Source organism: Stegostoma tigrinum, chromosome 6 (genome assembly GCF_030684315.1).
Source record: "Stegostoma tigrinum isolate sSteTig4 chromosome 6, sSteTig4.hap1, whole genome shotgun sequence".
In the NCBI taxonomy this organism is placed as follows: Eukaryota; Metazoa; Chordata; class Chondrichthyes; order Orectolobiformes; family Stegostomatidae; genus Stegostoma; species Stegostoma tigrinum.
Genome location: NC_081359.1, coordinates 12,575,525 through 12,602,252, shown reverse-complemented (window position 1 = coordinate 12,602,252; position 26,728 = coordinate 12,575,525). Strand labels below are relative to the sequence as shown.

Sequence of the window (26,728 nt, the reverse complement as noted above, 5' to 3'; positions counted from 1 at the left end):
CAATGTTCTGTCTAAACTCCGAGGCTGGGTTGCCAGGCAGTTGCTTGAAGGGTTCTGAATGACTTACCCTTTATTTTTAGACTGTGAAAGAGCAGACAACTGGAATTGCAATGACCAGTTGAAACCAAATATGTAATGCCAATATCAATACAATGGTTCAAACAACTCTTATTAGTTCTGAGGTCCTCAGCCTTGTTTGAGACATCAACAGACGTGAGAAAAACAAAAACCAAACAAAAGCCTTGTGAAGTCAAATCTTTGAGAAAATGCAACAATCAAGACTTTGGTAACTGAGGTATCTAAGAGCAAAAAACACAATCTTAACCACAGTTCGCTTTAGCCTGAGAAATTTAGCACAGTGAGCAGAAAGAGGTTTCATTGTCTGGGTTAAGAGCAAAGCAAAATTAGTTCATCTCTGGAACATGGCTTAAAACCATAGCATGTAGAAACAACACAGCAAGTTGAGAGCTAGAACGTGGTTACACCACATACAAAGGGAATAGAAGAAGACGAGAGAAATAAAAACATACCAAAACATGAGGGAGTAAGCAATGTGAAATATACAGAAGGGCAACATAGAAAAATAATTTAGTTACAAAAAACACAAAAGACAACAAAAACAATAAAGTGGGGAGCAGCTCTATTTGGAGAGAAGATGTGAGTGACTACATTGGATAGGTCAAGAGCAGAATCAGTGAGATGAGGTCTGGGATAATAGAAGGACACTTAAAAGGGTGGGCATGTGCAGCGCGTTCAATGGTTTAGACTCAAACATTGTGGGCTTGTGGATGTGAGCTTGTGGATGTGCGAAGCAGCACAGTGTAGAATCTATACATGATAATTGCATTTCTGGCATTTCAGCTTTAGTTCACTTTACTGTCTCAAACTTTATCAATGCTGAAACTACTGTGTCATTATATAGCCACCTTTCATAACAGGAGCAAGATGCCGTGCTGGTAAAATGAGTGAGCACAGTTTCCTTTAGCAAGAAGAAGCTTGTCCGTCTGATGAATCCTCATAATAATCCTGCAGCAATTCAGAACCAAAACCTTTCTTAAGATATTACTGGAATGCAGTCACATATATAACTCATGATTGTTTCAGAAAGTTTTATTTTTGTGTAACAGATTAAATTTATCTTACTTTTACTCTATTAATTCACTAACATACTTTATCCCAACTAATGAATGACATTCATCTCCAGAATCTCCTGTGTTATTGTCATTGCCAGCCTAAATTTGGGGTCGAGATAACAAAGTGTGGAGCTGGATGAACACAGCAGGCCAAGCAGCATCTTGCGATGCTGCTTGGCCTGCTGTGTTCATCCAGCTCCACACTTTGTTATCTCGGATTCTCCAGCTTCTGCAGTTCCCATTATCTCTGATCATAAATTTGGGGTTTTACCACCTTTATCTGTGGAATTCACACTATATGTTGCTCAATATTAAACACTTACTTTTTTTATATCAATGGATGATGTGTTTCTGGAATACTTAGATTCCTCTCAACTAGTTTACTCTTTAAAACTATGGCTTTAGGTCTTTCTTATTTTCCCTGCCTATTCTGCAAAATGCATCATCCCATCTTTCTCTGCTTTAAATTCCATCTGCCACTTGTCTGTCCATTTTACTAGTCTGTATCCTGTTGCAGTCAACTGGCGTCATCATCACTTTTTGCCACACCTCTAAATATGATAGCATCAGCAAATCTTGAAATTTTAATTAGTACTCCTGTATCCAAGTTATTATAGACACCAGAAAATGGCAATGATCCTAGCAATGAACCTTTACAAATGCTGCAGTCTAAAATACTTATCTCAGAAATAACAACTTACCACAATGTATGTTTTTTTGCTTTTAAGCCAGTGTCTTCTTCAAGCTGACAGTGACTCTTCCATTTGATCACAGAATCGCAGAATTGCTACAGTGCAAAAGGAGGACACATAACTGAAGTGCCTCATCTCTGAAACCATTCTTGTCGATCTCTTAGGGTTATAGAGTCATTCAGCATGGAAACAGACCTTCCCTAATAAAATCGCACCTTTTCTATAATGTTGTGCCGAGAACTATACACAATATTCCAGCTCAAGCCTTACTAGTCTAAAGTCATCATAACCTCTGCCCTGTACTGCAAACCATTATTTCTGAAGCCCATAATACTGTATGCTTTATTAACAACTCTATCTGCCTAATTGTCCCCCTTTAATGACTTATCCATGGGTATTTATTTTATACTATTTCTCAATATTCCTCAAATCAAAGTATATCACTTACACATTTTCTGCATCTGCCATCAATCTAAGTATTCCATCAATGTGCCAATGTCCTTTTGAAGTTTTAAACCATTCTCTCACAGGTTATAATTCTCCCAAGTTTTGTATCTTCTGCAAACTTTGAAGTTGTTCCCTTACACCTAGGTCTTGGTCACTTACAAGTACGAAAAAGCAAGAGTCCCAACGCCGACACCTGGGGAACTCCACTAAAACTTTTCTACCAGCCCGAAAAATACCCTTTAACTATTACAGAGATAATAGGAACTGCAGATGCTGGAGAATCTGAGATATCAAGGTGTAGAGCTGGATGAACACAGCAGACTAAGCAGCATTGTGGTTCCTGTATCTCAACTAATTTATATCCATGTGGCTACTGTTCCTTTCCTTCCATGGCCTATAACTTTCCCTACATTTGTTATGTGGTCCTGTATCGTACACTCTGTAGAAATCCATGCACACCGTGTTACTGGTCTCCCATGTAACAGTCGTCTTTGTTGCCTCTTCAAAAAACTCCAGCACTTGGGCATGTCTCAATCATGAGCAGCATCCATTACTCCCCACACACCGCAGGACAGACATTCTGCTTTGCTGAACTGTCCGAGCATGCCTACATATAAAATGTCTAAATCATGTAGCTAAAATTAATTATGTTTAACCTACTATAAACTTACACTTGTAATATTAAATATAAACTGGAGATTAGTAGGCACCAGAAACTCTTTCCCCTTACTCCAAAGAGGTTTCTACTCTTATGTCCATACATTTTTACTTCCTTGCATTAGTTTTAGAAATGCATGTTTTCAATTTTGATGAGCCTTAATTCTATTAAACATTCTTAAATGTGCTACTTCATGAAACAATGTTAGTCAAGTGTAGTGAGACGCACAAGCCACTGGCCAAGCACACGATATGAACATTGAAATTGAGACCAAGAGTTGGCTATTCAGCCCTGTTAGCCTGCTATGCCATTTGATAAGATCATGGGTTGGTCACATTGTGCCTTCGACTTTCCTATCTACGCCATGACCCTTGAACCTCTTGCCAGTCAAAAATATATCCAACTCAAGATTGAAAGTGTTCAATGACCCTGTTTCCACAAGTTAATGACCCTCAGAGGAAAAGAACTCATCTCCATTTTCAATGGAAGACCCATCATTTTTAAACTGTGTCACCGAGTTCTCTTTTGCCCCACAATAGGAGATATACTCTCAGCATTTTCTCTGACAATTCTGTTCAGACCGTTATGTGTTTTTAATAAGATCATCTCTCAGTATTCTAAACTCAAAAGATAAGCCGATGCCGCTACAAGCTTTCTTCATAAGACAAACCCTTTCCAAGAATCAGCCAGGTGAATTTTCTCTGCACTTCTTCCAATGAAATAAGACCCTTCCTAAAATATAGACCCAAACTATGCTCAGTCCTTCAGATGTGATTCAATAAAACTACATACAACATCCTTACTTTTTTAATTTCAATATTTTCCAATAAATAACATCTCATTTGCTTTCTTTGTTGCATTGTAACTTCCGTAAGTCATGCAAAACGACACTCAGATTCTTCAGTACAGAGTTCTGCAAGCGCATACCATTTGAGTAACATGCCTTTCATTTGTGACCTTTCCTTTTCTTCCTGCTGTACAGAAAAATGAACAAGTTTTTGTTTTGATACATTACACACCATCTGCCATAGTTTTGCCCACTCACTTAATTTATCTACCTAACTTTGAGGACTCCTCAATTCCTTGTGACAACTTATTCTCCCAATTACCTCTGTGTCGTCAGCAAATTTACCAATAATACATCCAGTTCTTTTACCTAAGTCATTGATACGGATCATAAACAATTGAGGCCCTGACAGATTCCTATGGCATTCCACTTGCTTACATTTTGCCAACCTGGATTGACTTATTAATCCTTACTCTATTTCCTGTTAGTTGAACCAGACGTCTGCTTGTGCTAATATGTCACTTTGTACGCTACGAGCTTTCGGATTGCATAGTAACCTTTGATGTGGCACCTTATCAAAGGCCTTCTAAGAATCCAGTACCCTGCATCTACAGGATCTTTTTCAATGTAATGATCCTCATAAAATCTCAAGCTTTGGGAAGATTTTATTTAAGACATTTGCAGGTTGATCTGGAGCTGCACTTCCAGTTGGAACATGGAAGGATCAGTAAGCAATACTACAATATTTCTCTGACAAGAAAGAGATAATCTTAGGTTTCTTCCTCACACAGGGATTAGAATGGTTAATTAGTAGCTGTACTTCCTAATTGGAGAGATAGCAAACTATTCCAAATAAGCTGGTAATGATCCAGGGTAATTTAGTTACCTTTTTATTGCAAAACAAAGGAGAAGGCAGTTTGGCCAAATTGGATTCAAAAGCTCTTTACGATCCATCAGACAGCACTGTTATATCCATCAAAAAATCTTGTAAATGTAAATGACACAGGTGAGACAAAGGTACTAGAGTGGGTAGAACATCAAAAATTTCCATGTAACCTGTGGGGCTTTGTAAAGTTGAGCTGTTAGGGTGCATGGTCTTCATGGTTTAGCTGTAATGTTCCTATGTGAAGGACCTCCCTGGAGGTCTAAACACAATATGGTGCGAGGTGAGTAAAATCTTACTGTGAGTCATTTAGGCTAATTATTTGGAGGTGCTGATGATTTGAGATCGGCTTACTGGAAATCCCCAATGGGTGGACTTGCATCAGTCAGTTGAGTTAGGTTTTGTGCCAGCTCTACCAACCAACCTGAAGGCAGGGAAAAATCAAGCTGCTTTTTATGGCCATGCCTCAGAACAAAGGATGAAAGGATATGGTCTGCAGTCAGTTCCATACATTCTGAGGAGAGGTGGACATCCAGAGAAATCTCCCTTTAATTAAGGCAATTAGTTAAAAAGAATAGATGCATTTGAAAAATAAGCAATCAGCCTGCTAACAGAGACAGTGGAAAATAATTAACTTGGTACAATTTGTTAAGTGTGAAATTAAGTCGAAATATGCTAAGAGTTACAATAAGTGTTATTCTATACACCTATTTACAGGTTGTAAAATAAAATAACTTGCTGAAGTGAGTCTGGCTTACTCTCTCAAAAAGATTAATCCGTGTGTCTTGGCAAAGTACCACACGCTTTTCAAGAATTAAAACAGAAAACATAACTCATTAATAAAAAGGAAGACAGAAAATGAGAGAATGAGTCTAATATCAGTCGGTAACAAGTTCCTGTATTATATTACTAGTACTTCTAAATAGATAGTAATGTGTAATTAATGAGAGCCTAGATAGATTACTGAAAGTGAAATTAAGTTCAATGAATCTGTTAGAGTTTATTGAAGATGATAGCTAGTGAAATGGATTTGGGTGTCTTTGTACATGAATCACAAAATGTCTGCATTCAGTTTCTTAAGGCGGAAGAGAGAATATTTTGAAAAAGGATGTTTCCTCACTTACCCTGGTGATAGAGCCAGTCAACATAAAGTCCAGTGAGATCTAGACTTTGACCCCATAAAAATAGTGCTGCGGTCATTCTTAGCATCCTCTCATCGTCAGATGGATGTATGACAGGTAAATTGGACGAGGATGATTCCAAATAGATTTTACATTTGTGTCTGTCAATTCTCCACCACTTACAAATGTGGTCTGGTGGCTATTTCTGTTAGGATTCAGTCAGTTCAGGCAATAGAAAACAGAGGAAGAAAGTTGGGTGATCGATTACACAGGAAGAAAACTGGGTTTTAGAAACAAGAGTAGATCTTTGAAGCCTGTACACTTTTTCTGCCATTTAGTCAGATCATGGCTCATCAAATATTAACTTAACCAGCCTGCCTTGGTTCCAACTCCTATGGCTAACAAAAATGATTAATATCACTTTTGAAATTTTTATTTGACCAGGAAATAGCTGTTTGGGAGTTGTAGATTCCGAGCAGCATGTGTGTGGTGAAGAGCTTTCTTGTCGTTGGTGAACTGTCTGATGGAATCATGGCTCTTTGTTATAGATTCTATCTCCAGGAGAAATCATTCCTCCTAACTTATCAACACTATCAGCTCATTATAATAGACTCCAGAGCTCAGTGAAATTATTTCCAATGTCCTCCAAAAATTAAATATTCTATGCAACCTCTCCTCACTAATTGCCTCTTTCAATCCAGTGTAATTCTGATGAATGTATGTTGCCCCCAGTTCAGCGCTGAATAACTTTCCTTAAAGACAGTATCCAGAATCATGCACAGTTCTCTAGATCCATTTTTATCTGAACTGCATATCCCTTGGAAGATATTGTAATAATAATGGCTGTGATGGCAGAAGAAGGCTGGAGCAATGGGGAAATCCTTGGTTGTCGAGGTTTCTTTGCCACGGGAAATGGATCTACTTTCTGTGAAGGACTGTGTTTCTGCTGATGTGTAACAGCATTCCACCTTAAAAGATGTCCCGCACTAGTTATCTACCTCAAAAAACACTAACATCGCTAGTCAAACTTCAGTACACAGGTAACAATGTCATCTGCTCTCTCTCTCAGAGCAGATCCTACAAGCCTTGCTTAACAACTTCATAGAAGGACAATGATGAACTGGTCTCAACCTTAAGAAGCGTCAAGTTCCTTTACCAGCCCATCTCAGGCCAAGTTCCCTCCATTAAGATCAATGGAGGAATCCTTCCATATATGGATTATTTCCCCTACCTGGGGAGCCATCTCTTATCTCAGGCTATAATCGATGTGGAGATTCTACACTGCATCCAATTCATGAGCACTGCCTTTGTATGCCTAAGCATGATAGTCTTTGATGAACATGACTTTTGTACTGATACCAAGAACCTCGTGTGTAAGGTAGTCATCTTTCTGACTACCAAAATTTGAATTATATATAGACACCACAACCAGATGTTGGAGAAGATGCATCAATGCTGCTTGACCGTAAGACCATAAGACATAAGAGTGGAAATAAGGTCATTCAGCCCATCGAGTCAACTCTACCATTTAAGTTTAGTTTAAACTCTACCATTTAAATTCATTTCAACTCCACTTCCCTGCACTCTCCCCATAGCCCTTACTTCCCTGCGAGATCAAGAATTTATCAATCTCTGCCTTGATGACATTTAACATCCCGGCATCCACTGCACTCCGAGGCAATGAATTCCACAGGCCCACCACTCTCTGGCTGAAGAAATGTTGCCTCATTTCCATTCTAAATTGACTCCCTCTAATTCTAAGGATGTGCCCACGGGTGCTAGTCTTCCCCCCTCCAACAAGAACAACTTCCCAGCTTCCACCCTTTCTGAGCCATGCATTATCTTGTAAGTTTCTATTAGATCTCCCCTCAACCTTCTAAACTCTAATGAATACAATCCCAGGATCCTCAGCCATTCATCGTATGTTAGGCCTACCATTCCAGGGATCATCCGTGTGAATCTCCACTGGACACGCTCCAGTGCCAGTATGTCCTTCCTGAGGTGAGGGGCCCAAAATTGGAGACCGTATTCTAAATGGGGCCTAACTAGAGCTTTATAAAGTCTCAGAAGCACATCGCTGCTTTTATTTTCCGACCCTCTTGAGATAAATGACAACATTACATTCGCTTTCAAAATCACGGACTCAGCCTGCATGTTAACCTTTAGAGAATCCTCGACCAGCACTCCCAGATCCCTTTGTACTTCGGCTTTATGGATTTTCTCACCGTTTAAAAAATAGTCCATGCCTGTATTCTTTTTTCCAAAGTGGAAGATCTCGCGTTTGCTCACGTTGAATTTCATCAGCCATTTCCTGGACCACTCTCCTAAACTGTTTAAATCTTTCTGCAGCTTCCCTACCTCCTCAGTATTACCTGCCTGTCCACATATCTTTGTATCATTGGCAAACTTCACCAGAATGCCCCCAGTCCCTTCATCCAGATCATTAATATATAAAGTGAACAGCTGCAGCCCCAACACTGAACCCTGCAGGACATCACTTGTCACAGTTGCCATTCTGAAAAAGAGCCTTTTATCCCAACTCTCTGCCTTCTGTCAGACAGCCAATCCTCAACCAAGCCAGTAGCTCAACCTCGAACACCATGGGCCCTCACCTTACTCAACAGCCTCCCGTGAGGCACCTTATCAAAGGCCTTTTGGAAGTCTAGATAGATAACACCCACTGGGTTTCCCTGGTCTAACCAACTTGTTACCTCTTCAAAGAATTCTAACAGGTTTGTCAGGCATGACCTACCCTTAATAAATCCATGCTGACTTGTTCTAATCCGACTTTGCACTTCCAAGGCAGATCCTCTACATCAGCTGGCATGGCATTTGTACTAACATCGGCTTCGTTGAATAAGCCAACAGCACCAAGATCGAGGCCAAGATTTTTCAATCATCAACTTCACTGGACAAGCTACATGCTTGGGATACCTGAGTTCCCACTGCCAAAATAAATCCTCTTGACTTAGCTCATGGAGGACACTTGAATGAGACGATGACAAAAGAAGCACTTCAAAGACTCCCTGAAGGTTTACCTCAAGAAATGCAACATAGACGTCAATATCTGGGAGACACTCACTCAGAAGAAACTGACTTGAAGGCATCACCTGCATGAAGAGTCACAAATCTTTGAGAAGAATTAAGGAGAGAAAGTACAGAAAAGGAAACAAAGTAGGGAATACTGGCGATCATGAGGCTAAGGACCAATTCCACCTTGTGATAAAATTTACCAAATGTGTAGTCAGAAATGCGGCTGTAGGATAAGGCTCTTCAAGCATGCCAGGGCTCACAAAATGCATGACCATTGACATGGAATGTCCTCATTAGCAAGTGATCGCTAGTGATGACTTGGCATTAAATCTCTCCATTCCACTACCATTTTCTTTCCATTTAGGAGGTGATGTGGTTTATCATTCCTAGATTCAAAGTCAATTATTATAGTTTAAAAAGAAGAATATAAAATCATACAGGAAAAGTGCAGGGTAACAGGATTACTGATAACAGTACAATTGTGTTCATTTTCAATAATTAATTTATAATTTAATTATGCACAATAATTGAGTAATAAAATTATATTAATTATTTTACCAAGGCTCACCTTATGCTTTTCCTGATGAGTGCAAGAGAAAGGCTTAAAGAAAACATAACTTTTTTAGCAATAGTCTAGTTCCAAGCTACCAGATAACTGTTGGTATGTGAATCAATTAAACTAGTACTATATTCAGTTCCATTATAATCAATGTAGGGTGCTATTGCAACCTTTCTGGCCCTTTTTCTGTAGTTGCATCCGTACTTGACACATGAAATATGTCACATGGCCACAGGCAGATGTAAAGCCACAGTTTTATGACTTAAGTGCATAGTAAAAGCTGTGAAGCCCTTCAAGGTCGAATACGCTAAGCTCTGGGGCCTGGATTCCTTGTAATTAACATTTTCCAGTTTGTATTCCCTTTAGCCTCAAAAGCCTATTAAGTGAAAAAATCAACTGTGAGGTTTCATGCCTTCAGCTCTATGATCTAAATTAGCTCATTTTTTTTAAACTTATGTTGTTTTAAAGGGATGCAGTCACCTTCTTTGCAATTATATATATAACAGATCAGTCTATTACTTCAGTTATGTAAGAATTAGGTTCTGTAATCGGTTTTGAGGCAATTTGTACTGTAATTCGTATTACCTGTGAACATGTATTACTTTGAATGTATGCTGTATTTTATAAGTTCATCTCCTGCTACCTCAGCTTTAATCTACTAATTGTCTTCAAGTGCTAACTTTAAACAAATTTGTACAGATTTTATGTGTGAAGTAACTTTGTCATTTATGTTTCAAAGAGAGTGGGACCCCTCACCCCCATCCCAGGCCCCAAGAATATCCATATCAAGCAGATGTTCACCTGCACATCTGCCAATGTGGTATACTACATCCACTGTTCCAGATGTGGCCTCCTCCACATCAGGGAAACCAAGCAGAGGCTTGGGGACCACTTTGCGGAACACCTACGCTTGGTTCACGACAAACAGTTCCCAGCCACGAACCATTTCAACTCCCCCTCCCATTCCTTAGACAACATGCTCGTCCTGGTCCTCCTGCAGTGCCACAACGATGCCACCCGAAAGGCGCAGGAACAGCACCTCATATTCCACTTGGGAACCCTGCAGCCCAATAGTATCAATATGGACTTCACAAGCTTCAAAATCCCCCCTCCCCCAAACGCATCCCAAAACCAGTCCAGCTTGTCCCTGCCTCCCTAACCTGTCTTTCTTCCCACCTATCCCCTCTTCCCACCTCAGGCCCCACCCCCATCTCCTACCTACTGACCTCATCCTGCCCCCTTGACCTGTCTATCCTCCCTGGACTGACGCATCCGCCTCCCTCACTCCCCACCTACACTCTCACCTTTATTGGCTCCCACCCCTTTGACCTGTCTGTCTCCTCTCCACCTAACTTCTCCTCTATCCATCTTGCATCCACCTCCCCCTCTCTCCCTATTTATTCCAGAAACCCCTTCTCCTCCCCCATTTCTAAAGAAAGGTCTAGGCCTGAAACGTCAGCTTTCTTGCTCCTAAGATGCTGCTTGGCCTGCTGTGTTTATCCAGCTCCACACCTTGTTATCTCGTTGTCATTTATGTATTTGGATTAGGATTTTGTAAAACTTTGCTATTCTTTTGCAATTTTTAATTAAACTGTGCCAAACTTAAACAGCCACCATCGACCTCTAGAGCAGCAAATGGTTCTCTCAACCTAAACACACACCACAAGCCCTTGGTCTAATGAGAATTCTACATGGCTTATATCATTAATTCCTACACAACAATTGGGTAGATGGAATGATAAACCCAAAAATTAATAATTAGTATGTGATATTGTACATTTTGCTGTCTCAAAATGTGGACACATCGACAACCCGAAGATGCCCTGTTATCTCAGTAGAAAGAAGTAAGCTTAATGAAGTAACAGAAAAATTATGAGAGGGCTAACACCTTCGGGAATGAGGCATGAAAAATGAAGTCAGGAGATGACTGTCACCTTTAAGAGACAAATCAGAAATTGATCAGATGGCTTCTAAATCAATCAAGGAGCTGTCATGCAGTGCCAGAACCAGTCAAGGAGGGGTGGAAATGTCACCGATCATGCACATGGCCTGTGTCTCCCAAAGGGTTAATAAGCATCAACTTTCAGCAGCACGTACACACCAAAAAGAACTGAGTATATTAAAGAGATAACAAGGTGTGGAGCTGGATGAACACAGCAAACCAAGCAGCATCAGAGGAGCAGAAAAGCTGGTGTTTCGAGTTGGGACCCTTCTTTAGAAATGGTTCAGATTTCTGAAGAAGTGTCCAGACTCGAAACGTCAACTTTCCTGCTCCTCTGATGCTGCTTGGTCCACTGTGTTCATCCAGCTCCTCACCTTGTTGTCTCAGATTCTCGAGCAAAGGCAGTTCCCACTGTCTCAGAGCATAATAAAGACTATGATCATCAGAGTACTGTCAATGCTGCAATCAACTGGAAAATCACAAGCTGTTGACGTAGCATGTACAGATTTCTTACCATTGCCTTAGATCTTACATGAATCATCAAATAATGAATCAAACAACCATGATTGTAAGGTACTAACTTGTATCTGGAGTGGTCCATGGCTATCCCTAATCAAATGCCCCTAGGATTTATTATGTAATAGTGGGGACCAGTCTAAGAACAAACACCAAAAAAGGTACAAAACAGGTACATACATTCTTCGTTGTTGTTGGCCTCTTCACAACTGTTGGCTGTCTTACATGAAGAAAAAAATAAAGTCAATGTTTTAAGAAATAGCAAATTTAAGATACTGGTGACTGTGGGATCCAGTAATAACAAGCAACTTCATTCACAGTTAGGTTTGGTCTGAAGATTTTAGACAGCTAACTGTGACAAGAGGTTTACGTGGCTGGGGACGAGTGAAATTGACTGGGTTCATGTCAGGGCCTCAGTCTGAAACTACAGCAAGTAAAACTGAGAGAAAAGTGTGAGAAGCAAAGACCTGACTACAATAATTCCCATGTGAATGAAAGATGATGACACAAGAAATTGCAAATGAGTGTTAGAGCTTTGGAAAATGTAAGGTGGGAAGCTGTAATAATAATCTAGTTTCAATAAACTTGAAGACAGAAAAATAGTCTGTTTGGAGAAAAAAAAGAAAGTAGCTAGATTTGATATATCAATACCAACTCAAAAGATGAAGTCGGAGACAATAGAAGTTTCATTAAAGAACTGGCATGTTCTGTGACATCGACTGAAGCTTGTATTGGTGCATTCCAAAGCAATATAGAAAAGGATTTGATAAAGACACTGCATAACTGCTATCTCTAGTTTAGTTCACTTTGATTTTATCAACATTGAGTCTGCTGTGTCATAATTTAGTCATATTTAAGAGCAGGAATAAGACATCATGCTGCCAACATGAGGGAGCGTAGCCTCCTTAAGCAAGACGATATCAGCCTTAGGCATCATCATAACAGCCTCAGAATTGAGCAAAATAAAAACCAAAAGAACTGTGGATGCTGTAAATCAGGAACCAAACCAGAAGTTGCTGGAAAAGCTCAGCAGGTCTGGCAACATCTGTGAAGGAAAAGAAAGGCAAAGACATTTTTGGTCTGGTCACCCTTCCTAAGCAACTCTGTTTTTGTTCAGAAATGAGCAAGAAGATTTCTAGTAAGTTACTGCCACAGCAACAGAACAGAACCACAAGTAACACTGGAGATAATGGGAACTGCAGATGCTGGAGAATTCCAAGATAATAAAATGTGAGGCTGGATGAACACAGCAAGCCTGCTGTGTTCATCCAGCCTCACATTTTATCACAAGTAACATTGGCATTGTAAGCTCCAAAATGTGAATTTTAAAAGAAGTTTGCTTCGGTCAGAAAGAAAAGACTGCACTGTAAATTCAGTTGCTGTCTGGCAAGTTCCTGGGTAGGACCAATGTAATGCCACACCTATTGATGTTCAAGAAAGCCTTAAACGGAGAGAGAGAGAGAGAAATGTAACTGAAAGCGGTAACTAGGGAACAGAGTACCTCTGCTGCTTTCAGTAGGAAGTCACCACTTGTCAACTTTGAGTTTTAATCTTTCGGGAACATACTTAGAAAGGGTTAACAGTAACATTGTGTGGAGCTGGAGGAACACAGCAGGCCAGGCAACATCAGAGGAGCAGGAAAGATGATGTTTCAGGTCTAGACCCTTCTTCAGAAAAAGGGGATGGGAAGGGGGCTCTGAAATAAATAGAGTGGGGGGGTTGGTGATAGAAGATGAATAGTGGAGTGGACAGGTGAGAGAGAAGGCAGACAGGTCAAGGAGGAAGGGATGAAGCTTGTAAATGTGAGTGTAGGTAGGAAGTCAACGTGGGGGTTGGTCAGTGAGGATGGAGGGGCGGATTGGTGGGAGAGAAGATGGACAGGTCAAGGAGGCGGGGATGGAAGGGGAGGCTGGTCTTGGGATGAGGTTGGGGTTGGAGAGATTTTGAGTGTAGGTGCTCTACAAAGCAGTCTCTGAGCCTCTGTTTGGTTTTCCTGATGTAGAGGAGGCCACAGCAGGAACAGCGGATACAATAGACCACATTAGCAGATGGGCAGATGAACATCTGTTTAATGTGGAGGGTTTTTTTGCGGCCTGGGATGCCAATGAGGGAGGAGGTGTAGGGCCAGGTTTAGCACTTCCTGCAGTTGCAGGCAAAGGTGCCGGGGGTGGTTGGGCTAATGGGGAGTGTGGAGTGTACAAGGGGAGTCGCGGAGAGAGCAATCCTCTGGAAGGCAGATAAGGGTGTGGAGGGAAATATATCCTTCATAGTGGGGTCAGATTGAGGGTGACAGAAGTGGCAGAGAATGATGCATTGAGTCCGAAGATTGGTGGGGTGATATGTGAGGACAGGGGGAATTCTGTCTTTTTTGTTATTGCAGGGAGGGGGTGTGAGGGATGAGGTGAGGGAAATTCAAGAGATGTGGTCAAGGGGTTGGGGGCCGAGGAGGGGAAATTGCGGTCCGTGAAAAACAAGAACATCTGGGATGCCCAGGAGTGGAGCACCTCATCTTGGGAGTAGATGTGGCGGAGGAGGAGGAATTGGGAATAGGCGATCGCATTCCCGCAGGAAGGTGGGTGAGAGGAGGTGTAAGCTAAAACCTGACTGCAGCATTAGTCTGTGTGTGTTAATGGTCTGACATCCTTGTGTCTGGATGAGGGCACTGTGAAGTTCACAGACCTGAGAACAGCTGTTTAAAGACCCCTGCACTACAGATAAAAAAAGGGACAAGGCGTTCTCTCACTCTGAGTGCTGCCAGTCAACCTCTGCCAAAAGGTATTTAATCAACCTGCAAATCCAAGAATCCCAAGCTTATCTGTTTGAGATGTTACATCTAGAATTGTAACAATTTTAGGAAACTCATCTGAGGAACCTGGCCAGAACAGTATGTAATATGGGTGGAATTCTATCACATATTAAATTCATAATTGCCTCAACCAGTGAAGAGTAATCTGCCCTTACACTGCCCTGCTCCGCCAACAAATGCCCATTGGCTCCTGATTTGCTAATGTTTCTTGATGTCTTCCTCAGTCAAATACTGCCTTGTTATTAATGGCAGTACGGCCCACCTTTTATCTGGAGTTTAGCTCTTTTCTCCATGTTTGAGTTAACACTGCAATGAGGTCAGGAACTGATTGATCCTGACAGAACTCAAAATGAGCATCAGTCGGCAAGTTATTGCTGATCAAATGCTGTTTGGTAGAACTGTTGCCACCCTCCCTTACTTTGATTGGCCAGAGGGAACAAGCTGTCCCTGAACGTAGAAGAATTAATGAGGGCAGAGTGGTGAATGTGATCTATATACACTTCAGTAAGGCATTTTCACAAGGCTCCTCTAGGCTGGTTAGCAAGGTTAGATCACATGGAAGACAGGGAGAACTAGTTGCCTGGATACAGAACTGGCCCAAAGTTAGATGACAAGAGGGTAGTAGTGATTTTCAGACTGGATGCAAGACCAATCGTGTGCCATCAGGATCGAAGCTGGGTCCACTGCTTTTCATAATTTATATAAATGATTTGGATGGGATCATAGGAGGTATAGTTAGTAAGTTTGCCACAACACGAAATTGGAGGTGCAGTGGACAGGGAAGAAGGTTACCTCAGAATACAACAGGATCTTGGTCAGATGGTTCAATGGGCCAAGGAGTGCAGATGGAGTTTAATTTAGATAAATGTGAGTTGCTGCATTTTGGACAGAACTCATACCCTTAATGGTAAGGTCCTGGGGAGAGTTGCTGAACATAGACATTGGAGTGCAGTTTCATAGTTCCTTGAAACTGGAGTTGCAGGTAGATAGGATAGTGAAGAAGGCATTTGGTATACTTGCCTTTATTTGTCAGTGCATTGAGGATAGGAGTGGCGAGGTCATGTTGCAGGTATACAGAACATTGGCTAGGCCACTTTTGGAATACTAAGTGCAATTTTGGTCTCTCAGTATCAGGATGGAAGCTGTAAAACTTGAAAGGTTTCAGAAAAGATTTACAAGGATGTTAAAATGTGAGGCTGGACGAACACAGCAGGCCAAGCAGCATCTCAGGAGCACAAAAGCTGACGTTTCGGGCCTAGGGATGTTGCCAGGATTGGAGGGATTGAGCTACATGGAGAGGCTGAATAGGCTGGGGCTACTTTTCCTGGAGAATCAGAGGTTGAGGGGTGACCTTATAGAAGTTTATAAAATCAAGAGGGGCATAGATAGGGTAAATAGACAAAGTCTTTTCCCCAGGGTGGGAGATTCCAAAACTAGAGGGTGTAGGTTTAAGGTGAGGGGGGAAAGATTCAAAAGGCATTGGAGGGACAACTTTTTCACAGAGGGTGGTGCATATAAATGAGCTGCTAGAGGAAGTGATGGATGCTTATATATTTGCAGCAGTTAAAAGGCATCTGGATGGGTACATGGATAGAAAGGATTTAAAGGGACATGGGCCAAATGCTGGCAAATGACACTAGATGTATTTAGGATAAGTGGTCAGCATGAATGAGTTTGATCGAAAGTTCTGTTTTAGTGCTGTACATCTCTGAGTCCCTAAGTGTGTTTCTTGTCTGTTCACTGACCAGGATAAACTGTTGGCTGTGAGTTTAGGATCCCTGAGCTCCTTCTTTGAGAAAGTGGCGAACCTCATGGAAAATCATGGGCAGCAGCACTTGAAGTGGGTGCAGCATGATGCACTGACATGCGCAGAATGCATGTAACCCCCTATATTACTGACTCAATAGTGGCAATGTTGGTAGGAAATGTTTGGAGTGGATGCCATTTGGACCCTGGCTGGAGGTTGCTTTTTCTCATCCAACACATTTGCTAAAGGATGAACAATTGCTGAAGAGGCAACTTCTCACAGGATGCTGTCATCATCATTGGTCTTATTGGACTATCTGTCTCAGGGAGCATTTGTACAATGGGGTGCTGTGGTGGACGTTGAAACCTGGCATGAAATAGAGTTGAGTGAACAGACTAGCTCCATCTAATCCAAGGACACAGAGGGACTACAGCATGGAAGTGGCTGAATGTGGAGATCAATGTGTCAGTCTGATCGGTGACTGGTTCACTGGAGTTTGACTGAAATTGTAAATGGGCTAGGAAAGTGAGTACCCACACAAACAGACAGGTGGTGGACCAGCTGAATGTTGAGGGAGTGAAAGCCATTCATGTCAACAGTTCTCGGTGAATGGTCTCTTATTGCCTTGGTAGCAATATGAGCGCAATCAATAATGCTCTAACTTTGTGAAAATCCTGAAATGTAAGTGAATCCCAATGCTCCTTATGCCTCTTAGGCCTCATCTGTTTGATATTGCACGCATTGCCCAGCTCTCGCTGATACCTGAAAGATGTAGTAATGTGTTGCTGCTCTCTTAGGTTCGCTGCTCAGTTAGGTTCGCTGCTTTTCTTTGGAATAAGCCAGAGGTGAAGACTTTCAGGACAAAGTGAGTTTGATGGCTATTGGCAGGGATTGACAAGTGGCACTATAATGTGAAATTTCCAGTGAAGAGGGGTCAAATTTCAATGACCGTCAACTGGACACGTGCAGTCTCCTACACCACTGTTCCTCTAACATGTGATTGTATTGTGCATTTAGCTGCGGGTATGATCTCTATTGCTGTTGTTCCTTGTTCGTCCCCTCTGTCATCCTCAGGCGAGTTCTGCCTCTGCTTCCAAAGTATTGATCCTCATTGCCACTGAACCCAACATTAGAAAATCACGATCCTATTATCATTTTGTTGCCTCACTGCTCTCAAAGTAATTTCTGGAACTCTAACCCACTCTCTTTATGTCCCCACAGTACAAAGAGGGGCACAATTCTCTGCCCTGCCCAAAGACATATCACTGATTCTCCTGTAACTTCAACACAATTATTGACATCTGTATTTGCAATGTCTTCATGACTTTCCCTGCCTTGCACCAACTCTATCATTTTATGCGCCTAACTACCTACCCCACTGGACCTCCACTTTCACATAGATGGTTCATTACCAATCCATTATGTAACTAATGCGCCCTTACCAAAGCTCATTAACAGGAGCCTCATTTCTAACTCAGTAGATTTTGAGCTCACCATCTTCCATCCAGAGAGTAATTGCTGGCAGCAGAGATAGAAGACCCAAGCTAGCATCACTGGATTTCACGCCCAATTCATCTCCGTAATCAAGATCTAGGTATCTTGCCCAAAACTTGTAAGAATGGGCTTTGCTATATTTTACAAATATTTGACACTATTCTTATGCATCTGCTTACTGCCATAATGATCATTTACCCTTGCAAGCACACAATGATTGCCTACAGATATTTTGATATTCAGTCAAATAAAGATGTATTTCTAACTTAAAAATTGCTTGTGATGCACTCAAAACATGCCAGGGAAGTGAATATTCAATCTAATTAAAAGGCCGTAGCCAAGCCGATAAGATTGATTATACTCCTCGATTTCCGTGATCGGACTGAAAAATCAAACAAACGTGATTCGACTCACCCTACTTGAAATTCTGTGCTGTTTCTAAGGTAGAAACAGTTAAATCCTTACTATCATTGCCAGCTGCATGTATTGATGAAACGAATAGTATTTGTGGCTGGGGAAATTTTCAGCTTGTTTGATCTTACAGTTAAGATTCAGTGCATCTATCCCCAACAGTTTTCTATAAGCTTTCAATTAAGCTTCTGTTTTCAGATATTTCTACTCCTCCCACAGCACCTTTGGGAGAATTCTTTCATTTCTAAGCAGTCTGTTCTTTTTGATACATTGAGGCAGTAACAGAAAGCTTTGAATTTTAAAATTCCCCAGTCACTGCTTACAATGTTTCGCAAGGGATTTATTTTTCTAAACAGAGGGAATACATAGCAACAAAATTTCAGTTCTTAAATACAATAGCTCTGACACCTTTCACAGTTCATCACTTAGAATCTATTGCTTTGTGTCGCACCTGTTTTTAGATGTAATATGAGTCCACCAATAGTTAATTTAGAAGGAAAGGCTTGTGCTCAATTTGCAATGGCATTTCAGTCACTGCTAAATTCAACACGAAAGTTTTCCAGTCATTCTGGGTGACCAACTCAAGTAAAATAAAAATTCATTGATACAGCACCTTCAATATAATGTGCTTTATGAGATATAACAAGGGCACCATGCCAAGCAAGGAATTATTTGACCCAGTGACCAAAACCTGAGTCAAAGATGCCATTTTAAAGAGGGTCTTAAAATGGGAAAGAAATACAGGGAGTAAATGCAAAGTTTAACATCTCTGCAGCTGAAGGGATAGTTACCAATGGTGGCGTGAATATAAAATATGGAAAGCACATGAGACTGAAATTGGTTAAACTCAGAGATCTAGTGATTATAGGACTAAAGGAGATTACAGAGGGATCTACAAGTCTGCAATGGTATTTGTACATAGGCAGCAACTTATTTCCAGGCTCTGCGTCAAAATTGATAGCAGCCGAAGAGCGACAACTGCTGGAAATATTTTAGCAATGCCTGTAGCCACAAATTAAGGGTGAGTTATTTTATTTTAAAAGCTTCAGAAACTATTTCTATAGAACAAGGAGAAGTAAAAAGGAGTTAGTGCTCAATTGACACATGGCAGACACCTAAATTTTGTCCAAGAGTGTACAGGGCTTTGTTTGACATCTTTGGGCCACTTTTGGAGATTTGTTGTTTGGAAAATTGAAAATTACCCACAATTGCCTTTTGTTGCCATAACTCAGTGGGATGATCCCGTCAATTATTATACATACAATACAACAATAATGAATATTTAGCCATCTTAAGTACCAAAGAGGAGCAGTTCAGAGACAAACCTTCAAACATGTCAACTCTGTTATCTGATCCATTCCTCCATTTGTTACATTGAAGTGATGAGTTAATACTCAGACAGTTTTATGTACATAACATGTCATGTAATGATTTTCTAGGCAAAAGGCTGTTTCATCTTGCAAGTTAAGATTAATTGATTACTTATGTCCAAATACTGAACAAGTACAATACTGTCTCCTGTTAAATTTAAGCATTTATCAATGGAAATTTCAAACCTATCATGTTTTCCACTACTTTGATCTGAGCTAAAGAGTATATAGGCTTTTAGCTGGTTTCTGCCTTTGCAAACAAGACATTTTACTTTTTAGATTTAGAAGTGCTTTTTTTTTCAAATTTTTATTAGATAGTGAAAGAGAGATCAGAGATAAGGTGGCAGATCTATTATGTGTTCTAAAATTTCCTGAGAAGAAACATGAGTTCAATTACTGAGAACAATAAATGTGTTGTATTTTCCTTGAAATGCTGCATGGTCAAGCTCAGAATTAATCACTTTACATTTACTACACATGGAAGGCTTCAAATTGTCAGAACCAAATATATTGTATTGTGTGATGCCACAGACTTTAAAAAGAAGTTAGCCAATTTTAGTATCATCATGAAGGCATTGTTTAAGGTACTATTAAAATATTTCCTCCTGCACCACTGCTGTACGAAGGTCTCGAGATTCAGAAGGGCATATATATCATGAGTGCTATTGTTAGGCACCTTCACTCAATGGGTCCTGGGGTAAACAGTTGGGACTACTGGCAGATCCTATGCATCATTAATTATACTTTCATACCATGTTTAGCAGGAACCAAATCACTGTGACACTAAAGAGAAGGAGAGAATCTCTCTCCAAATCTCTTATTATAATTTTAACCAAGACAACAGAAAACCCAGAAGAAACAATGGATAAAGTTGTTGTCGGCTGATTACATTCATTGTCTCGGAATTTCACTGACACTGGGCTCAAGTTACGGCAAGAAATCAGAAAATCTATCACAATATTTTAACTGAGTGCACGAATGAAGCGATAGCTCAGTGGTATTATTGCCTGGCATTAATCCAGCAGCCCAGGTAATGTTGCAGGGACACCTGGGTTTGAATCCTTCTATGGTAGATGAATTCAATCTTTTAAAAGGTCTATATGTGATGCTACACCCATAGTAATGTCTCTTAACTACCATATGGGCATAAATAGGACTCTCATATCTGTGAATACACTGGAAAAGAGTTTTATTTTTCACTAATGCAAGCAATTAGAATATCAGATTTTGTGGTTGGTAAATAAACTGATTTGAAACAAATTGATGGTTAAACAGTACAAAATTATTCCTGATAGTCAAGTGGTCCTTTAAAGAAATTACACTTTATTATTAAATTATTATGTAAAAGGTTTGCAGCATGCTTCAGTATACAAGTATGACATTGCTAATAGGCATCGACCTACAAGTGTTAGGCTATCCCTTATGCATACAATACTAAAATGAGGATTTATTACTCAGACAGATATTAGAAATTTCCTATTCAAAGTAATAGATAGAGTGTTGCCCACTGTCCTGACTGGTGATTATTCCTGCACTATTAATATGAAAGCAAATTAACTGGCTAATCAGTTCATTGCTATTGATGGGACTTGAGTATCAATTGGTCTGAAAGTCTGTAAATCCACTTTGAATACTATAGGTTTGGAATCAGTTTAAATGAAACATAGGGTTAAGTCATATCTATCAAGACTATTGGCAAAGTATTGGCTTCTGTTGACCCAATAATGGGTCAAAATTGACCTTGGAATTAGAGGACAAATGGATCCATTTTCTCTAAATTACATCAAAATCTTAAGAAACAACCAGTCTGTAACGTTGTAACATTGTACAATACAGGGCCTCTCTTGAAATGGTGGTGGCATCCCTTCCTTTGGCTGAGAAGTCCTGGGTTCAAGCCCCACCTGCTCCAGATATGTGTCATACATATCTGGCAGCTTGATTAAATACATCTACAGTGGTATCCCATTGAAGATTAAATACTAGCCATTCAATATTGACATTCTAGAGTTTGGAGTATACTTTTCACTTTTGTAATCCTGCTGTACAGCATCATGCACCAAATCCATATATCAGAAGTTCAGTCACTTTCACCATCTCCATGAATTGATAATCAGCATGACTGAGATTCCTAAAATCTTTCCTCTGAAGAACATCAGTGTTGGGGCCACTGAAGACAGTTTCTCTTCTGTGACCAGCTATTGTGATATGATGAGAAGGAATTTTTATTGTAAATTTTTGTGAGTTATGCCCAGAATTTATTGCCCATATTGAACTGCCCATGAAAGTTAACTTCTTTCTTTATCTACTGCAGTCCATGTAGCATAGGTACACCCAAAGGGCTGTAAGGGAGGGAGTTCCAGATTTTTTATTCAATTACAGATAAGGAATGGCTATTTACTTTCATTTAAGGATGAAATGTGAATTGGAAAGGAATATGCAAGTGGTGGTGTTTTCACATGTTTGCTGCCTTTGTTCTTCTAGATGGTAAAGGTTGCAATTTGGAAAATGGCAATAACGGAGCCTTAGAGAGTTACTGCAGTACATCATGTAGCTGGCGCACACTGTGCATCTCTGATATGAGTAAATGTTTAGGTGATGTGTGGAATGCTGATCAAATGGGTTGTTTTGTCCTGGATATTGATGAAGTGAAGTTGAAACTGCACGCATCCAGGCAAATAGAGAATATTCCATCACACTCTTGACTTGTGCATGGTAGATGATGAATAGGTTTAGGAAAGTCAGAAGATTAATTCCCTGCTTCAGAACTGCTCTTGTAGACTGCTAGAGCAATATAACTTCTCTCTTACATGACCAGAGTACAATACAGAGCTAGCAGCATAAGTAACTACTCCTGTATGCATATATGTACACATGAGACAGAGCATGATGAAATTAGTATCATTAGACACTCTTCTTAAGTTTTTTTTTACCCTGAGCATCATTGGTAATGTGTAATTTAAACGTATTTCATGTCAGTTTCATACTGATTTTTAAATTCTGTAAGGTTTACATTAGCCAGTTCACGCTGGGCGAGCTGTATGCAAATTATTTGTCATTATAAACTTGTGTAATTCATTCGTGCTGTTTTAGTTTTGATTTTTTTTTCCTTGAGCACACACTGTCCTCATTTGACAATTTCTTTTATGATCAGACTGATAATCACAGAGGCAAAAGGAAGTGTCCCTCTTCCTGTCTTGCCCTGCCTTCTCTCCCCACGCCAGCAGCTACATGTTCACATCACTGATGGCAGCTGCACCACAGGGCATGACCAATAACTTCCTACCAGCAGGAAAATTAGTACAACGCGATACCATGCTGCGCCGCATACAGAATGTTAGTGTCACACATTTTCTGTCTTGTCACTGACAAGCTCAACATTGTTCAATGTCCATTTACAAGATGGTGATTATAACTAGCTCAGAGAAGACACTGCAATCGTCTGCATTCCTTCCATTACACGAGGCAAGAGTTCAAAGGAAGATAGCAACACTTACCTCGGATAAGATTTATCAGTACAAACAGACAGAGTGGAGGATGGCCATTCTTTACTTGTGCAGCCATAGTCTTCATGTCAGCTCATCACAGCTTGTTCAGCAATTATTATTCAATAGAATTGCTACAACACAGGAAGTTGAGCTCAACAGCTATCAGTGAACCACAATACCAGCATTACCTCTTAACTTTGTTTCATTTCAGCATTTAGCCACATCCGTTCAAACGCTACACCTGCAACAGTTAACAGTAATTCATAGGAAAGAGGCCCTGCTGTGCAAATTTACTTGGACAGAGAACTTTTGCAAAGAATCATTTGCTGGCCTTACCTCCTGAAGAAACAATCAGCAATATTTCACATCCCAGCAAAATTCTTTCCTCATCTTTCCTCACAGAAGATAGATTATCTGTTTGTTCAATAAATTGTTTTTTACTTAAAGAATGCCTTTAATGTACAAAGTATCAAAAAAACTCAAGCAAAGAATTGTATGGAAACCAGATAACAAAATCAAGCCCTCCAGCCAAACCAATCCATGTCACTTATCCTTCACATTTCCAGCAATTCAAATCACATATCTCAGCCCATTCCCATATCTCTTTGTTCCCATTTTCTTCACCCACTCCTTTAACCTTTTTGCACATGTTGACATGGTCACTGCGTACCAATACTATCATTTGTATAAAAGATTTAATCTCATTTCTGTCACTTGATTTTATATCTATGTCCTCTGGTTTTATCCAAATTCACTGTTGTAAACATCCTTTAAGACCATAAGACCATAAGAAATAGGAGTGGAAGTAAGGCCATTCGGCCCATCAAGTCCACTCTGCCATTTAAATCATGGCTGATGGGCATTTCAACACCACTTCCCTGCACTCTCCCCGTAGCCCTTGATTCCTTTTGAGATCAAGAATTTGTCGATCTCTGCCTTGAAGGCATCCAACATCCCGGCCTCCGCTGCACTCTGCGGCAATGAATTCCACAAGCCCACCACTCTCTGGCTGTAGAAATGTTGTCTCATTTCAGTTTTAAATTTACCCCCTCTAATTTTAAGGCAGTGCCCAGGGGTCCTAGTGTCTCTGCCTAACGGAAACAACTTCCTAGCGTCCACCCCTTCTAAACCATATGTTATCTTGTAAATTTCTATTAGATCTCCCCTCAACCTTCTAAACTCTGAGTACAATCCCAGGATCCTTAGCTGTTCATCATACGTTAAACCTACCATTCCAGGGATCATCCGTGTGAATCTCCGCTGGACACGCTCCAGGGCTAGTATGTCCTTCCTGAGGTGTGGGGCCCAAAATTGGACACAGTATTCTAAATGGGGCCTAACTAAGCCTTATAAAGCCTCAGGAGCACTTTGCTGCTTTTATATTCCAACCCTCTTGAGATAAACGACAACATTACATTCGCTTTCTTAATTACAGACTCTACCTGCAAGTTAACCTTTAGAGAATCCTGGACCAACACTCCCAGATCCCTTTGCACTTCTGATTTGCAAATTTTCTCACCGTTTAGAAAATAGTCCATGCCTGTATTCTTTTTTCCAAAGTGCAAAACCTCACATTTACTCACATTGAATTTCATCAGCCATTTCCTGGACCACTCTCCTAAACTGTCTAAATCTTTCTGCAGCTTCCCCACCTCCTCAGTACTACCTGCCTGTCCACCTATCTTCGTATCATCGGCAAACTTCACCAGAATGCCCCGATCCCTTCATCCAGATCATTAATATATAAAGTGAACAGCTGTGGCCCCAATACTGAACCCTGTGGGACACCGCTTGTCACTGGTTGCCATTCTGAAAAAGAGCCTTTTATCCCAACTCTCTGCCTTCTGTCAGACAGCCAATCCTCAATCTAAGCCAGTAGCTCACCTCGAACACCATGGGCCCTCACCTTGCTCAGCAGCCTCCCGTGAGGCACTGTATCAAAGGCCTTTTGGAAGTCTAGATAGATAACATCTACCGGGTTTCCCTGGTCTAACATACTTTTACCTCTTCAAAGAATTCTAACAGGTTTGTCAGGCATGACCTCCCCTTACTAAAACCATGCTGACTTGTTTTAATCTGACCCTGCACTTCCAGGAATTTAGAAATCTCATCCTTGACAATGGATTCTAGAATTTTACCAACTACCAAGGTTAGGCTAATCAGCCTATAATTTTCCATCTTTTGCCTTGATCCTTTCTTAAACAAGGGAGTTACAACAGCAATTTTCCAATCATCTGGGACTTTCCCCGACTCCAGTGACTTTTGAAAGATCACGACCAAAGTCTTTGCTATTTTCTCAGCCACCTCCCTCAGAACTCTAGGATGTAGCCCATTGGGGCCAGGAGATTTATCAGTTTTTAGACCTTTTAGCTTTTCTAGCACTTTCTCTTTTGTAATGCCGACCATACTCAACTCTGCCCCCTGGCTCTCCCTAATTGTTGGCATACTACTCATGTCTTCCACTGTGAAGACTGATGTAAAGTACTTATTAAGTTCTTCAGCTATTTCCTTATCTCCCATCACTAGCCTTCCAGCATCAATTTGGAGCAGGCCAATATCTACTTTTGCCTCTCGTTTGTTTCTTATGTATTGAAAGAAGCTTTTACTATCATTTCTAATATTACTAGCTAGCCTACTTTCATGTTTGATCCTCTCCTTCCTTATTGCTCTCTTTGTTATCCTCTGTTTGTTTTTGTAGCCTTCCCAATCTTCTGATTTCCCAGTGCTCTTGGCCACTTTATAGGCTGTCTCTTTTTCTTTGATGTATTTCCTGACTTCCTTTGTCAGCCATGACTGTCTAATCCCACCCCGGATAATCTTTCTTTTCTTTGAGATGAACCTCTGCACTGTGTCCTCAATTACACCCAGAAACTCCTGCCATTGTTGATCTACTGTCTTCCCCGCTAGGCTCTGCTTCCAATCCATTTTCGTCAATTCCTCTCTCATGCCCCTGTAATTACCTTTATTTAACTGTAACACCATTACATCCCATTTTGCCTTCTCTCTTTCAAACTGCAGACTGATCTCTACCATATTATGATCGCTGTCTCCTAAATGTTCCCTTACTTTAAGGTATTTTATAAAGTCTGGCTCATTACATAGCACTAAGTCCAGAATAGCCTGCTCCCTTGTGGGCTCCATCACAAGCTGTTCCAAAAAGCCATCCTGCAAACATTCCGTGAATTCTCTTTCTTTGGATCCACCAGCAACATTATTCACCCGATCCACCTGCATATTGAAGTCCCCCATGATCACTGTGACCTTGCCTTTCTGACATGCCCTATTTATTTCCCAGTGCATCTTGCACCCCTGGTCCTGATCACTGCTAGGAGGTCTGTCCATAACTCCCATTATAGTTTTTTTGCCTTTGTGGTTCCTCAATTCCACCCACACAGACTCCATATCTTCTGATCCTATGTCATTTAGTGCCGTAGATTTAACTATTCTGTGCCATGTTACTTTGTAATTTTAAATGAATTATCAAACTGGTCTTCAATCCCTATTTCCCTCATTAAAAGAGGAGCAATTTTTCAAGTAATAATGCCACTATGAAAGAATTTAAATCACACCAATTAACGTCCCGATCATTTTCTTTTCTTGGCTTCCAGAGTTCAAAAAGGGACATGGAGGACTGAAAATTCCTC

The 26,728-nt window shown here is 40.6% G+C and overlaps 1 protein-coding gene across 1 annotated transcript in view; it reads right to left on the bottom strand.

Annotated features, from left to right (window-relative positions):
* The window catches only part of si:ch1073-15f19.2 (T-cell surface protein tactile), a 91,034-nt gene extending 67,830 nt beyond the window's left edge, over positions 1-23,204 (bottom strand). The window contains exon 1 of the mRNA XM_048533279.2: positions 23,094-23,204. Coding sequence (XP_048389236.1) covers positions 23,094-23,169 — 76 coding nt within the window. The 5' untranslated portion in view covers positions 23,170-23,204. The remainder of the gene's footprint in view (positions 1-23,093) is intronic.
* Between the last annotated feature and the right edge of the window lie 3,524 nt (positions 23,205-26,728).